At 46.2% G+C, this 17,235-nt stretch overlaps 1 protein-coding gene across 1 annotated transcript in view; it reads right to left on the reverse strand.

Moving 5' to 3' along the window:
• The window catches only part of LOC126188762 (aminopeptidase N-like), a 233,358-nt gene that overhangs the window by 99,187 nt on the left and 116,936 nt on the right, over positions 1-17,235 (reverse strand). The window contains exons 6-7 of the mRNA XM_049930375.1: positions 8,284-8,485; positions 2,495-2,675 (exon numbers count right to left, since the gene is read on the reverse strand). Of these exons, the coding sequence (XP_049786332.1) occupies positions 2,495-2,675; positions 8,284-8,485 (383 nt within the window). The remainder of the gene's footprint in view (positions 1-2,494; positions 2,676-8,283; positions 8,486-17,235) is intronic.

Below are 17,235 nucleotides of genomic sequence, written 5' to 3' on the forward strand. Positions count from 1 at the left end.
ATCAAGGATTTTTCCTTACTGGGAGAACTGGAACGGGGCACACTTAGCTTCATGATGCCAATCGAAGAGCTACTTGAATGAGAAGTAGCGGCACCAAGGTCTGCTAAACCGACAACCCATATGCAGATGACGCCATTGGCTGAGGATTACACGACCGTCGGACGGTCACGATGGCATGTCTGTGGTTGAAACGACGGTATTATTCTTTCCTTGCAACCGTAATTATGCTCAGGGAGATTATAATTCACAAAAAGCTAAATTTTATATACATCATTTTGTTCGATGCATCCTCATGTTTGGTCAAGTATTATTTAAAGAACAAGCCACCCAGTAGCGATCGCGTACACGGTTAAATTAAATTTCAGATCTCTACTGTTTGTTAAGCAACGGAAAATTTTTGCATTCTTGTTGTAAAGAAGAAGAAGAAATTATACACGTTAGTTGGCTGTACAGTGAAAGTTTATTAGGTTGAAGGAAGGCTTCCTCCAGCCAGGCGAAGCGTACAAAAGCACTCCACTACTAAAATTAACCTTCTGACTGTCTCGCAGCTAACGTTACCCCAATGCACTAGGCTGTGCTAAGGATATTTACAAAACCTGTGCCGGCCGGGATGACCGAGCGGTTCTAGGCGCTACAGTCTGAACCGCGCGACCGCTACGGTTGCAGGTTCGAATCCTGCCTCGGGCATGGATGTGTGTGATATCCTTAGGTTAGTTAGGTTTAAGTAGTTCTAAGTTCTAGGGGACTGATGACCTCAGAAGTTAAGTCCCATAGTGCTCAGAGCCATTTGAACAAAACCTGTACTAGATTTGGTCATGATTCGCCAATGTCTTACGACAAAGAGCAGCCACTACCTTCAATGCTCGATTTGTGACAGTACGCACCGGTACTCCGTACCCGGTATCTCTAATGACCAGTATCTCTGATGAAAAAAAAATCAGAACTGCAGACTGACATATGGAAAAAGATGTTCAGTCACTTGCAGTTCGCTTTCAGTTGAACAGACGAAATACGATTAAATCATTTCGTGAGTATCTTTTCTGCAGTAGCGAGAACATTGATGGAAATTGCGAGAGCAAAATAATACAGCCCCCAAGTTCGCTTCCGTCGACAACTACCAACACGACAATTGCAGTGACATTTACTGAACGTGAAATATGGTTTTCCCAAATGAATGTGATCGTTACTGACGGCAGAGCCTCTCTGATACCAAACAAACTGTTTCTTCACTATTTTTTCTGAAGCTGAACGGCCCACCACCGACTCGATCTGACCCTTCAAATTACGTGATATCTTGGATGCTTCGTGACGGGTCTTGACTATGAGTACCAATAGCAAGAAAAGAGAGCGCGGATGGACGTACAAAGAATACATTTCATACCTTTAGGCGGTTTTAAATTTAAAACATTTTTTCCTGTTTTTCAGTATCTTATAATTCAAATCTATGTGTGTTAACCTTACTGTAGTTTCTTTTTTGTAATAGATCGTAAATTGAGAAATAATATGTAAATTAATTAATAAAATATGTAGAAAAAGATTGTTGGTGCATGTGGAAGTCTTACTTTTTACCACTACAAGTGTTGTATTCACGCGTTTAATAGGCCCAGAAAAGCGTTAAATTGACGTTTGAAGAAGTCTAATTTGAGAAACCCCCGCCGGAAAATCACCGAGTGAGGTGGCACGCCGGCCGCTGTGGCCGAGCGCTTCCAGGCGCTTCAGTCCGGAACCGCGCAGCTGCTACGGTCGCAGGCTCGAATCTTGTCTCGGGTATGGATGTGTGCGATGTCCTTAGGTTAGTTAGGTTTAAGTAGTTCTAAGTCTAGGGGACTGATGACCTCAGATGTTAAGTCCCGTAGTCCTTGGAGCCATTTGAACCATATGAGGTGGTGCACTGGTTAGCAAAATTTTGTAAATTTCTGGTAAGGTTGTATGGGACCAAACTGTCGATGTCATCGGTCCTTAGTCTTACACACTACTTAATCTATCTTAAACTAACTTACGCTAAGGACATCACACACATACACACACTCATGGCCGAGGGAGGATTCGAACCTCCGACCGGGGGTGAGCCACGCGAACCGTGCAAGACGCCTGAGACCGCGCGGCTACCCCGCGTGGCAGTGGTCAGCACACTGGACTTGCATTCGGGAGGACGACGGTTCAAATCCGCATCCGGATATCCTGGTTTAGATTTTCCTTGATTTCCCAAATCGCTCCAGGCAAATGCCGGGATGGTTCCCTCGAAGGGCACAACCGACTTCCTTCCCCATCCTCCCCTAAACCATTGCTGTTTTTTTGTCCCGTCTCTCAAATCAACCAACCAACCAGCAGGATGGTCACAGTACCAGAACACCTTTTTTGCGAGTCAAACACTTACCACCTATAATAACCATTAGGCGAACAGAATAGATTTACTATGGTGTTTGCGATACAAATCCGTACAGGCTGCAGCAGCTGGACGTTTTACGTCCGGTGAGGCTGTCAGAGATCTGACCTGTGAAGGCTCCAGGTTTGGGTCCTGCTTCAGGGCGCTGACGACGAACTTGACGAGCGCCTTGGTGATGTGGACGTCGTTGGCGCGCGGGAAGGGCGTGCTGTAGTGGCCCAGCCACTGGTACGCCAGCTCCGTCGCCAGGATGGTCGTCAGCGTCGACTCGCTCACCAGGTCCTGCTCCCTGCGCATGCGCAAACACCTCAGCCGTTGTGTGCTCCGGACCGTCTTTGTCATGCAGAGTTTCTACGGCTATAACGTGTAATCCGAGTCCTGGGACTCACAGACGCTTTGTGCTCAAAGCATTGCTTACGACACTGCACGCATGCAAATGTATAGTTTGCCACAGAGGCAGAAGAATTGACAGTTTGCCAGTCGTATTCCAATGACAAGCGTTTGCCCAAAGAGCACGTGAAGATGATAGAATGTGGTATACATTTGCAAACTTGTATTCTAAGGAATGAAAGCTACACATGAGTGACTTACCCGACTTTTAAGGTTTTCTAATAGAGAATCAACTCAGGGTGAAAGAATATCACTGATAAGATATGTTGATGATATTTATATCGTCAGTGAAAGTGAGGAAGAATTACAGGAGTTGTCGAATGGAATGAGTAGTCTAATGAGCACACGCTATGGACTGAGAGTAAACTGTACCAAGATGTGAGTAACGAGTAGCAGCTGAAATGAAATTAGTGAAATACCTAACATTATAATTGGGGACCACGAAGTAAACAAATTAAAGAAATTCTGCTACCTTGGAAGCAAAATAACACGTGACCGACGAAGCAAGAAGGAGGTAAAAAGCAGACTAGCAGAAGCAAAGACAGCATTGCTGGCCAAAAGAAGTCTACTGGAATCAAAAATAGGTCCAAATTTGAAGAAGGATTTTCTGTGACTGTACGTTTGGTGCACATCGTTATATAGAACTCGATTTTAAACTGCAAGGAAACCGGAAAGAAAGAGAATAGAAACGTCAGAGATTTGTTGCTATGGAATGATATTGAAAATCAAGTGGTGTTTTAGGTTTGCAAATCAGGTTCTCGACAGAATCAGCGAGGAGAGGAACACGTAGAAAAAACTGACATGAAATAAGGACAAGATGGTAGGACATGTGTTAAAGCATAACTTCCACGGTACTGAAGGGAACAGTAGAGGGTGAAAACTGTTGGGGGAAGACGGAAATTGGAATATATCCAACAAATAACAGAGCACGTGGGGTGCAAGTGCTACTCTGAGATGAACAGTTGGCATAGGAGAAAAGTTCGTGGCGTGCCGCAACGAACCAGACAGATGAGTGACGACCCACACGAAGAAATAGAGATTTAATTGTAATGCGATCCCGGGAAATAGTAGAATACGACAGACAGAAATCCTGATGTAAACAGACGAGTCTCGTCACGGCCATCATAAGTAATGATATTATTTTTAAATAAAATTCTTCTGCGTGGGTGTGACCGCGTGGTATGTGATACAATTATCAACTTTTCGGGTGCTATTACAGAAAGCTTTCATCAGGGCGAACACCAAGTGGCGCAGTCGTTAGCACACGGGACTCTGTAATAAACCGTATCTTCTCGGAACTTACGTATGTCAACTGAAATGTTCGATTCTGTATAAATTTTGGCCAAACTTGGATTTATTTCATTACTTAAATTACATACTGCTCATCTGAAGATATCTTTGAACATATCTAACTGCCTAAAATCTATTTGCCTGATAACATATTTCTGTCATTCATATCGATCCATTTCACAGTATCGATCTTGGACCATGTACATTAATAATCACGATTGTTAACTTAAATAATCCAAAAACCACTTTACGGTAAAAATAATATTATTATGCTTCGGTTTTCACACAACCAAAATTCCTGTTTTCATTTACAATTTTCTAATTTTACTATCGACCATAAAGTCGATCTTGTACAATTGCAGGAAACTGCTATTTTTCACACTCAACATTTTCAACCTTTGTTATTAAACATTACACATATAAATGTTGACTTAAATATTTATTTCGAGGAATCATTTCGTAAATTAAATCTGAAAAACAATTTCGATGAAGACAACCATGTTAATGCAAGTTTGAACTACATGCTGTTCTAGCAGGAACTGGAAGCGCGGCTCTTAATGGTTACAGAGAGTCTTTTGCGTTCGTTGAGTTTGGTACATGTCATTCTCTGATCTAGTATGTTCTTTGTCTAGTGAAAAAATGTTGCACAGTGTGTTTTCTTAAGAAGCGATATTGTGAAAAGTGTGCCAAGAACAGACCAATAAATGAAAATTGTGTTCAAAAGTAAGATAATATTCCAGCCATCTGTTGTTAGAAACCTTGGACCAGACATATTAAAGTTTGTATAGGAACAAAGAAGCGAGCGTAGATACTTAGGCCGACTTTGCAAGATTAATAATATTTATCTGCAAATATAATTATTTTCTGTTACGTAATAATTATAACATTTTCATAACTGCAATACAGTTAGAACAATGTACGCGCACAAACTCTGATTCTTCGTTATACATGAACATTAAGTAAGGGAATTACACTATAATTCGCATTCGGGAGGTGGATGGTGCAAACCCGCGTCCGACCACCCTAATTTAAGTTGTCCGTAATTTCCCTAAATAGCTCCATGCGAATGGCGGGATGTTTCCTTTGAAAGGGCACGGCCGAGTTACTTCAAACAATCCGAGCTTGTGTTCCGTCTCTAATTACCACTGTATCTTTCTTTCTCCCTTCAGCGTGAATAGCAGCCAAAACGTCGGTAATTTTGTCACATGTAACACGGTCATACGCGAATATTATTGGACTATATTTTTAGAAACAGTGTACGTAAATGCATGATTTGACGTCGATAATCAAGGACACTATTCGGCGACTGTGGTGTTGTATATAGGAAAGCCGCATCGTGACAAAACTGTGGCCAATTAAGTCCTGCTGAGAATCCGCATATGACCATGGGACTGGCAGCTGGCACTCACCACAAATACCTGTAATGTCTTGCACATGAATAGGAAGAAGAAGAAATTATCCTTCGATTACATGATTAGTGATAATAACTATTAAATATCAAAGAATATGCGTCCGAAGAGATGTAAAACGGAGCACCCACATAAATATATTATGCGCAACACAATTAAAGGGTTACTTTTTCGAAAGCCCGTTATTGTCTCCGATTGTGAAACAGAAGTTTGAAATTTGGCTCGAAGGTGACTATCACTTTCCTCTGTAATAGTGCAACATAACCCTCGGACGCTTCAAACAGCAATGTGTCGGCACGTGTGAAAAAAGGTCAGAGCGCAGAATTTAATGTGAGGTGTAAGGTACGTTAAAGATGTCACATTGGCACCAAATGTCACCAAAGTCCTGTCAGACGCCACCGTGGACGTGCGAGACGATTGGAAGGTCGTCACATCCTTTCTTACTCATATTTCATCCCTTCTTTCGACGCCTCTGCAATGGAGGTACGAATAGCGAAGTCCAGCGTTCTAATCACGTGGTTTCCTTATGGATGGCCGAGGAAAACATTTAAGACACACCACTGCTCATAATCAACACGAGAAGGCTCAGATGTTGGCACAAAGTGCTACAGTGAACTCACCACTTGGCAGGGGCCGTTGTTTCCCATACATTTCGCGTTCGAAAACGACAGTTCGCAGGGCGGTGAACAACAGGAAAACGTCCTTGATAGCCTTTGAGCCTGTTGACACCCGCCGGACGATTCAACCTTTCTCTAAGGACAACGTGGGACTGCAACCCAAGCGATCACGATCATGTTCTTTCGAGTGCAACGCGAGCGCAATTTTTGCTCTGGTGCACAGGATGGGACCATTAGGGACCTTCCAAAACGATTCGACGAAATGTGACCGTTATCCGAAGCAGCAAAGCTTGTTTATGCTTTCTCAGCCCTTCTGTTCCGTGCCCTCATGAGCGCTGAGCGCGATCATGAGGGAAACGGAAGAGGGGGGTGGGGGTGGGGGTGGGGGATATTACACTGCATATGCGTGAATAAAATGGCAAATGGTCCCTCTAAGAACCCCAGTTCGACAAAACTATCCGTACCAACAGCACATCTCTGCCGGGCACTTCAAAAATGTTGCTGTACGGGTACGGAAAATGGAAATGAGCGTTTAGCGTCATTGGCCGGGAGGCCCCTTGCGGGGCAGGTCCGGCCGCCTTGGTGCAGGTCTTATTGCATACGACGCCACATTGGGCGACTTGCGCGCCGGATGGGTATGAACTGATGATGAAGACAGCACAACACCCAGTCGCTGGGTGGAGAAAATCTCCGACCCATCCGGGAATCGAACCCGGGCCCGTAGGACAGCAATCCGTCACGCTGACCACTTTTTTGTGATCTCATTTTGTTCTATACTGTTCGTTGAATTTGTTCGTGGCGGACGTCCGATGTCGCCCGTTCAGGTTGTTCATTGATCCGTTCACTCAGTTTTTTATTACAGAGGGTAGCTAAACCCTCTAACAGAACACTCTGAGTTACCGTGCCGGCAGCACTCAGCTGCCGGGGCGGACTGTACAGAGATAGTCAGTCACCAATTCCCAGGTGCCGGGGCGACACGTCCTTTCGATACCCCGTAGATTACTCACGCGGCCAACAGGTGCTAGTTCAGTGACGTAGTGCCATTCAGCTCATGGTGTGACGAAACGGCTGCACCTAGGAATCAATGACTGGCTTTCTTTGTACAGACACATATTCAAAGTCCTTAACGCCGGCCGGTGTGGCCGTGCGGTTCTAAGCGCGTCAGTTTGGAACCGCGTGACCGCTACGGTCGCAGGTTCGAATCCTGCCTTGGGCATGGATGTGTGTGATGTCCTTAGGTTAGTTAGGTTTAAGTAGTTCTAAGTTCTAGGGGACTGATGACCACAGTAGTTAAGTCCCATAGTGCTCAGAGCCAATTGAACCATTTTTTGAAAGTCCTTAACTAAGGTGCACGAATTCTTACCCCTATCGCAGAGGCGTCGACGGAGGGAGCAGGAGGAGATTAGCGTTTAAAATTCCGTCGACAACGAGATCATTAAAGAAGGAGCACAAGCCCGGATTAGCGACAGATGGAGAAGGAAAGCGACAGTGCCCTTTCGAAGGAACCAGCCCGGCATTTGCTTGAAGCCATTTAGGGAAACCACGGAAAACCTAAATCAGGACGGCCGGACGCCTATTTGAATCGTCGTTGTCCCTAATGCGACTCCAGTGTGCTAATCACTGCGCTACCCATCTCGGTTCAACAGAAGGGATGAAATGTATGTAAGAAGGGGTGTAACAACGTGTCATGGGTGACACAAATTCACGGTGGCGTTGGGTGGAATTGTGATGAAATTTGGTGCCAGTGTGACACCACTAATCCATCTCACGCTTATACGAAATTGTAAGCTCTGGACTTATCCTTGCATGTATCGACAGTGTGCTGTTTGAAGCATAGGCGAACTCGAAAGTGATGTCGCAGGGCGCCACGCTTTTGCACTATGACAGAGGAAGGTTGTACGCACCTTTGAGCCGAATTTCAAGCTTCTACGACGCAGTGGTAGGCAATTACGAGGTTTCGAAAAAGCGACCCTGTAATTGTGTTCAGCAGTGTACATGCGAATAAAGAATTACCGAGCAGGATCTCTTGGTGAGACGTGACATTTTCAAATTTGTACATGATACAGCGCACCACCTACACAATACACACACACCCTATATATTACTTCGATAGTAGGATCCGATGCATTCAGACACGTAGGCGAATGTCAGTCGTGTGTTGGGACTTGACGCTATTCAGTCAGACACTGACCTGAAGATGACGACGCCGAACATGTCGGCCGGAGTGGTGGAGGAGTAGTGCGGCAGCGCGACCAGCTGCAGCTGCGCCAGCGGGTAGGCGACGCCGAAGTAGGCCTCCAGCCAGCGCACGATGGCCGGCACGCGGTCCGCCGCCTTCTCCAGCTGCGACAGCAAGTGCGACCGCCCGTACACGCTCACCGCCGGCTTCGGATCTGCCGACACAGGTTGTTTAGTCGCCTATTTGGTGTTAATACCTAATCAGATTACAAGTAAAACTGTATGTTTTTGTATTAACTTTGCGCATTACGCTGACGGAAATTCAGTGTGTTACACCATGAAGCATCAGTCCGATATTTTTCAACCTTTATGGAGGACGGTTATTTAACTATCAAGCCCCCATTCCATTCTGAACTGGTGTCAATCATCAATATAGTATGAGATGTCACCCTCAAGGTCACGAATACACTTCTGCAATCGTAGTGGCAACAGCCTCTGCATCTCGCCTTGTATATTTCTTTCCCCTCATCAAACTTGTAAGATGGCATAAAAAGTAAACCTCTTCACATGTCATGCTCTACAGGGGACAAATCAAGGGGCATGACAAGGCGTCTGTCATGTGATCTGCTGTGTGGCGCCTTCCATTACGCTGTTGGAGTAGGCCCCTTACACGTTCCAGTTACATTAATGTCACCACGTGTCAAAGGCCTGGCTAACAACCTTTTGCAGCACGAGACGTCCAGGAGGACTTCAGTGAGGTTCTGGAAGTTATCGACAAGGTTGTGAAACCATGTTGACTCCGGTGCCATGACCATTTGTGTTGGGTTTCTCAGTTAAGGATACATGGCGTGAACAGCCCGATCAACGTGATCCCACATATCCTCGATTAGGTTTATATCCAGCGAGTTTTATGGGCAGGCGAGTACGGTAAACTCATTCTGGTGCTCTTGGAACAACGCACGTACACTGCAATCTGTGTCAAAAGTTACATTGTCCCGCTGGTGGATGTCGTCGTGCCGAGGAAGAACGAACTGCATGTATGGGTGGAAATGGTTTCCAAAGATAGATGCATACTTGTGTTGATCCAGTGTGTCTTTCTGAATGACGAGACCACCCAGGGAATGCATTTCAGACGTTTCACGTCGTGCACGCCAACGGCCGTCTGTCCAATGCAACATGAAACGTGATTCAGCTGAATAGGCAACCTGCCGCACTCAGCGGCCGTTTACTTGTAGTACTGGCGTGCACATTCCAAGCTTTTTCGCTGATCAACAGCAGTTACCATGACTGCATGGACCAGACGCCTTCTGCAGAGGCCCATAAGCAACAATGTTCGCTGAATGGTCGTTGAGGAGACACTGTTGGTAGCCTCTTGGTCCTTCTGGGAGGTCATTTACACAACTGCACAATCGCCAGTATACGTCTTCACAGTCGTTGTTCACCCCTGTCATCTAGGGCTCGTGGAGCACTACAGATGGCTTGCCGCTGGTTTCGGACAGTGCCATTTTGCCGTGCACAATACATTTTAATCACGGCGGCACATGAACAGTTTACGAACTTAGCCGTTTCGGAAATGTTTCCACCCTTGGCCCAAAAGCCAATGAGCATACCCTTTTGGACGTCAGGTAAACCACCCTGTTACCGCCTTGCGACAACGACTGCACTGTTTTTCACGGCACGGTCCTCCTCCTCCCCCCCCCCCACCCCGGTCCACAGCTCGTGGTCAAATGGCTAGCGATGCTGCCTCTGGATCACTACTGGGTTCTTGCCCGGTGCCCGATTCCCCGCCGGTTAGGGGATTTTCTCCGCCCGGAGACTGGGTGTTTGTGCGTCCTCATCATCATCTTATCATCATTCTGGTAGTGGCGAGACTGGAAACGAAAGATAGGAACTCCTACGAGCGCTGATGACCACGATGTTGAGCGCCCCATAAACCAAAATCATCATCATCCACGACCTCCCGACACACTTTATATGTCCTCCACCGCTAGTGCCGCCAACTGCAGTCTGTGACTGGATATTGTACGTTGACATCGAACAACACGAACTGCTTACAAGCACACATTTTGCAATACGTCGTGCAAGTAAAATACTTCAACAGTTGGGTTCCTGGTCGTTCTCAAACGCATTTAACGGCACAACGTGTTCTTTTGCTTATTTGTACACAAACAGAGTCGTTACAAAACCACGGGAACATGTAGCGCCCAAAGAATACGCTTATATATTTTGCGGGAGGGGAGAGTCACAGTCGTGTGCCGAATATTTGCATACCTAACATAATAAAAGCATAACATAATAGAAAATTTCAAAATTGCTTCCAATAATATTATTAGTACAGTGTAATAAATTATTTGTTACTGGAATGTAAATGTTTGGAGGTTTTACTAAACGTTTTTTTCTCATGACAGTGCTAAAAATTGTCTACTATCATGCAAGTGGTCCGTCATTACTGTTCCCCATCACTATGGTGATAAAAAATGATTGTCATTCGTCACTATGGTGATAAAGCAGTGCCTGCAGTTGATTAAAAATCCTGTGTCACACGAATCTGTTTAAATTGTTTACAATCGTTATTGCTGCATAAAATAAATAATCATTTTTCTGATATGATCTATTGTCTTCATTTTGCTACAGTGGTACATTAACACTGAAATTTACATCACTAGTAATATCATACAAAGAACGCTCCCACTCCAAAATACAATGCGGCTCAGCAACACTGCTACATTTCATGACGATAACAGTAGTCCCTCATGTGTGAATTCCAAAGGGACCAAAGTGCTGAGGTCATTCTGTCCCTACTCTTACATACTACTTACACTAACTTAAACTAACTTATGCTAGGAACAACACACACACCCATGCCCGAGGGAGGATTCGAACCTCTGGCGGGAGGGGCCGCGCAATCCGTGACATGGCGCCTCTAACCGCGGGCCACTCCGCGCGGCAGTCCCTCAGATTCAGTGGTTCATATGTAATTTAAAATACGACTAACGTTGTCCAACAGCAAAAGCGCTCGTAAACGATTTTAGTATTGATAGCGCTCTAAAAAATTTTATAAATTACAATGAAACGAATATCCTTAACCCGTTAATATAAGTCAATGGGGACATTTGAAAATGTGTGCCCCGACTGGGACTCGAATCCGGGATCTCCTGCATACATGGCAGACGCTCTTTCCATCATTATTTTTTTTTTTCATTTTGTTCGGTATTGTTTGTTGCGTTTGATCTGGGCGGACGTCACAAGCCATCCGTTTAAGTTGATCGTTCATTCTTTTACTCAGTTTTTTCATTACAGAGGGCGAATCCACCGAAGACACAGAAGATAGTGCGACTGCAGGGACTTATCTCCGGCACCCCTCCCGTGAGACCCACATTCGCAACTTATTGTCATAGTGCCGCTGCCCATCATACTCATTACTCGCGGCTTTACTGCCGATTCCCGTAAGAGTTCGGGCACTGTTTGTGCATCCGCACAGAAGAAGGTGGTCAAATGGCCGGTGAGCCTTAACATATATAGATGGTATCTGTTCTTTCGGACATGTCCGAAAGAACAGATATCATCTTCATACATAAAAATTTTATAGTTTACAGATTTGTGTGATGCAAGATTTTGAGTCAACTGTAAGAACTGCCCTTTTACCATCTTGAAGGGGGACAGTGATGCTGGGCTACTTTATGCTTCGTGTGGTGGCAACCAGTGTGGAGATAATTTTTAGCACTGGCATAAAAAGCAATTTTTTAAAAATAAAAATTTAATAAAACGTTCAAGCATTTGTGTTGCAGTACGAATAAATGATTATACTGGTGATGTCACTGTAAGTAATGCTTGTGTTTAGAATAATAACAGGCATGCAAGACTGACTTTAACACCCTCTGCCGTTACACCATGATAGCCGGCAGACTGTCATGTGTAACAATGGGACTGTACTAACTTCCCCTCACTGATTTGATTCACATTGACAGGGTGTGTGCCGGCCAGTGTGGCCCTGTGGTTCTAGGCGCGTCAGTCTGGAACCGCGAGACCGCTACGGTCGCAGGTTCAAATCCTGCCTTGGGCATGGATGTGTGTGATGTCCTTATGTTAGTTAGGTTTAATTAGTTCTAAGTTCTAGGCGACTGATGACTTCAGAAGTTAAGTTGCATAGCGCTCAGAGCCATTTGAACCATTTTGACAAGGTGTGTAGGGCACGACTCGGACTTCATTATATGTAAAAAGCAAGACTAAACCGTCAATGGCTTTCAGAAAAATCGAGTCTGAAATTGTATGCGTGTTCGTATGCTTCACATGGTCGCCCTTGCTCGAGGAATTCACAGCCGAGCGAAACGACGAGGCCGCCGTCGACCTGAACGACGCCACGAATTCGCCACTGCCGAAAGGGACAATGTGAGGGCGGTGACATCCACCGGTGTGCCTGCGCCCGTCTGCCCTGCGTTTTAGACAGGTACGTGCCGAGTAAAACTGTGAGGGACGGGAAAAACCGACCGTAGTTCAACAACAAAGTTAGGAAACTACTGCGAAAGCAAAGAGAGATTCACTCCAAGTTTAAACGCAGCCAAAACCTCTCAGACAAACAGAAACTAAACGATGTCAAAGTTAGCGTAAGGAGGGCTATGCGTGAAGCTTTCAGTGAATTCGAAAGTAAAATACTAGGTACCGACTTGACAGAAAATCCTAGGAAGTTCTGGTCTTACGTTAAATCAGTAAGTGGCTCGAAACAGCATGTCCAGACACTCTGGGACGATGATGGCATTGAAACAGAGGATGACAAGCGTAAAGCTGAAATACTAAACACCTTTTTCCAAAGCTGTTTCACAGAGGAAGATCGCACTGCAGTTCCTTCTCTAAATCCTCGCACGAACGAAAAAATGGCTGACATCGAAATAAGTGTCCAAGGAATAGAAAAGCAACTGGAATCACTCAACAGAGGAAAGTCCACTGGACCTGACGGGATACCAATTCGATTCTACACAGAGTACGCGAAAGAACTTGCCCTCCTTCTAACAGCCGTGTACCACAAGTCTCTAGAGGAACGGAAGGTTCCAAATGATTGGAAAAGAGCACAGGTAGTCCCAGTCTTCAAGAATGGTCGTCAAGCAGATGCGCAAAACTATAGACCTATATCTCTGACGTCGATCTGTTGTAGAATTTTAGAACATGTTTTTTGCTCGAGTATCATGTCGTTTTTGTAAACCCAGAATCTACTCTGTAGGAATCAACATGGATTCCGGAAACAGCGATCGTGTGAGACCCAACTCCCTTTATTTGTTCATGAGACCCAGAAAATATTAGATACAGGCTCCCAGGTAGATGCTATTTTTCTTGACTTCCGGAAGGCGTTCGATACAGTTCCGCATTGTCGCCTGATAAACAAAGTAAGAGCCTACGGAATATCAGACCATCTATGTGGCTGGATTGAAGAGTTTTTAGCAAACAGAACACAGCATGTTGTTATCAATGGAGAGACGTCTACAGACGTTAAAGTAACCTCTGGCGTGCCACAGGGGAGTGTTATGGGACCATTGCCTTTCACAATATATATAAATGACCTAGTAGATAGTGTCGGAAGTTCCATGCGGCTTTTCGCGGATGATGCTGTAGTATACAGAGAAGTTGCAGCGTTAGAAAATTGTAGCGAAATGCAGGAAGATCTGCAGCGGATAGGCACTTGGTGCAGGGAGTGGCAACTGACCCTTAACATAGACAAATGTAATGTATTGCGAATACATAGAAAGAAGAATCCTTTATTGTATGATTATATGATAGCGGAACAAACACTGGTAGCAGTTACTTCTATAAAATATCTGGGAGTATGCGTGCGCAACGATTTAAAGTGGAATGATCATATAAAATTAATTGTTGGTAAGACGGGTACCAGGTTGAGATTCATTGGGAGAGTCCTTAGAAAATGTAGTCCTTCAACAAAAGAGGTGGCTTACAAAACACTCGTTCGACCTATACTTGAGTATTGCTCATCAGTGTGGGATCCGTGCCAGATCGGGCTGACGGAGGAGATAGAGAAGATCCAAAGAAGAGCAGCGCGTTTCATCACAGGGTTATTTGGTAACCGTGATAGCGTTACGGAGATGTTTAGCAAACTCAAGTGGCAGACTTTGCAAGAGAGGCGCTCTGCATCGCGGTGTAGCTTGCTCGCCAGGTTTCGAGAGGGTGCGTTTCTGGGTGAGGTATCGAATATATTGCTTGCCCCTACCTCCCGAGGAGATCACGAATGAAAAATTAGAGAGATTCGAGCGCGCACTGAGGCTTTCAGACAGTCGTTCTTCCCGCGAACCATACGCGACTGGAACAGAAAAGGGAGGTAATGCCAGTGGCACGTTAAGTGCCCTCCGCCACACACCGTTGGGTGGCTTGCGGAGTATAAATGTAGATGTAGATGTAGAGGACGCTGAAATATTTAGTGGACATAGCACAGCCGAAACTACTCCCCAAAACACTGCTCCATCTTCTGAAGACAAAGTGGACGATACACGGGTGCTCGCCTCCACGGCATGGCACGACCAGGAGGTTGAGGAGGAGGACCTGTTACGTGACCTAGCGTAGTCGGTGCCGCTCCAGTAGCCATACTCACCCCAGAACCCCCGTGGGCGAGCGGTATGACGTTCCACCGCGACACCCATGCCCTTCCGCTGACGCCAGAGTGGACTCGCCTCCAGTAGTCCGCCACCAGCCCTATCGGATAGCAACCACCAACAGTAACAACAGCCAGTCAAGGGTGAAAATCCGCCTTATGCAGGAAATGTTCTATTCTTCCGATATTGATTTCGCCCTCTTGCAGCAAGTTCACTTGGCAAGTCTAAAAATGGCTCTGAGCACTATGGAACTTAACTGCTGTGGTCATCAGTCCCCTAGAACTTAAAACTACTTAAACCTAACTAACCTAAGGACATCACACACATCCATGCCCGAGGCAGGATTCGAACCTGTGACCGTAGCGGTCACGCGGTTCCAGACTGTAGCGCCTAGAACCGCACGGCCACTCCGGCCGGCCTCTTGGCCAGTCTCCTAGATATCAATGGCGATACCGCGCACGCCACCGCAAGCTATCCCATGGGCCGTGGAGTGGCAATCTACGTCTGTGAAGGAATTCCTGTCACCGATGTCACCTTCCTTCCATCAGCTCGAGGCATGGCATTTACTGCCATGGGGACACGCCTCATTAACATCTATGCCTCTTCTGGCATCGACCAGTGACATGAATGGGCACATTTCTGAGGATATCACCCCCCCCCCCCCGCCCCTGTTTTTAGGGCGATACGAACACTGCCTGCTAGGAGGTGATTGTAACAGCGTTCTGCACCCAAACGATCTGGTTCCACACTATAATACATGCCAGGAAGTATGTATAGTGGTGCAGGACCTCCTGCTCCAAGATACCTGGTTAGCCGAGCATGGCGACCATTCTGGCCATACCTTTCTTACCAGTCATTCTGCAAGGCGTCTAGACAGGATATATGTCTCACAGTATCTTAGATCTGTGATATGGGATGCCGAACATTGTCCACTGGCCTTTTCCAACAATTGCATTTACACGCACATTTCACGGTCCTCCTTCTGCCCCAAGCTAAATGAAGCAGCCGTGCGCCGTCTCAAAACTTCTCATTTGCATGACCTAACTTGTAGTCAGCCTGCGAACAACGCCTTCCCAGCTACCACTCGGCAGTGAAGTGATGGATGGACTGTGCCAAACCAGGTATCCAGTGGCCACTGATGAGATACCGAAAGAAGTTGACCAAATGGCATTTCAGCGCCTTCAGCTTCTGCTATGCGATTCTCTAATATCTGGATGCTCAGCCGCCTACCCTAGACAACCAGCTGGAACGCAAAGGACTAAATCGAGGACAATTGCCCTGGCACGCCGTAAATTGCAAGGAGTGGCAATATGGTTCAAATGGCTCTGAGCACTATGCGTCTTAGCTTCTGAGGTTATCAGTCGCCTAGAACTTAGAACTAATTAAACCTAACTAACCTAAGGACATCACACACATCCATGCCCGAGGCAGGGTTCGAACCTGTGACCGTAGCGGTCGCTCGGCTCCAGACTGTAGCGCCCAGAACCGCACGGCCACTCCGGCCGGCGAGTGGCAATAAGACGAGGCACCACGATCAGGAGGATTGGAATTTCCGTTCATGCATAATATAATGTCCGACGAACGACAGTGTTGTCGGCAGCTCATCGAGACTCTGGTCACGACTCATGGCCCGCAAGTGACCAATCAGAATGACATCGTTAATGCATTCGTCGAACACTGCCGACGTACTTACAGGGAAGAAATGATAACGCTGAAACAAACGACTACATTTTGCATTACGTCACGCGCACCCACCCCCACATAGCGGCGGATACTTTGACAGTGATGAACGAAGTCGACGACGCAGTCAATAAGGGTACAATCAACAGATCGCCTGGCATTGACGGCTTACCGACTGAGTTTTACCAAACCCTCCATGGGCTCAAGGCAACGCTGTAGACTATGTTTCAAGAACTGATGACATCTGGCTAAGCACTCCCGCCTGCCTTTGATGAGCGCATCATCATTCCGGTACACAAACCAGCCCGTGGTTCAACGGTCATGAGCGGTGACTTTTCAGTAGTGCCAGTTCATGAATCCAAGTCAATGGACGTTTATCAGGGCCAGTAGCTATCCGTCGTTCAATTCGGCAAGGGTGCACCCTCTCTACCCTCCTGCAGCCTATTGCCCTACAGCCGCCCATTGAGGGCCTAACTGTCGATCTCTTCAGCCTCACCCTTCGCCAGTTCACTTTTCACTGTCGGGTATGCACTGATGACGTCCTCCTTCTCGTCCGTTCCGGCGGCTCTAGATTCGAGCATTCCTTGAATTGGTTACACGTTATGAGGCTGCAGCTGGCAGTGCAATGACAGTCGCCAAATATGCAATGTACATTGGACAAGGCTTCCAGGAAGGTGGAGTGGCGCTCCTGC

The sequence above is a fragment of the Schistocerca cancellata genome, chromosome 1 (genome assembly GCF_023864275.1).
Source record: "Schistocerca cancellata isolate TAMUIC-IGC-003103 chromosome 1, iqSchCanc2.1, whole genome shotgun sequence".
NCBI classification, from domain to species: Eukaryota; Metazoa; Arthropoda; class Insecta; order Orthoptera; family Acrididae; genus Schistocerca; species Schistocerca cancellata.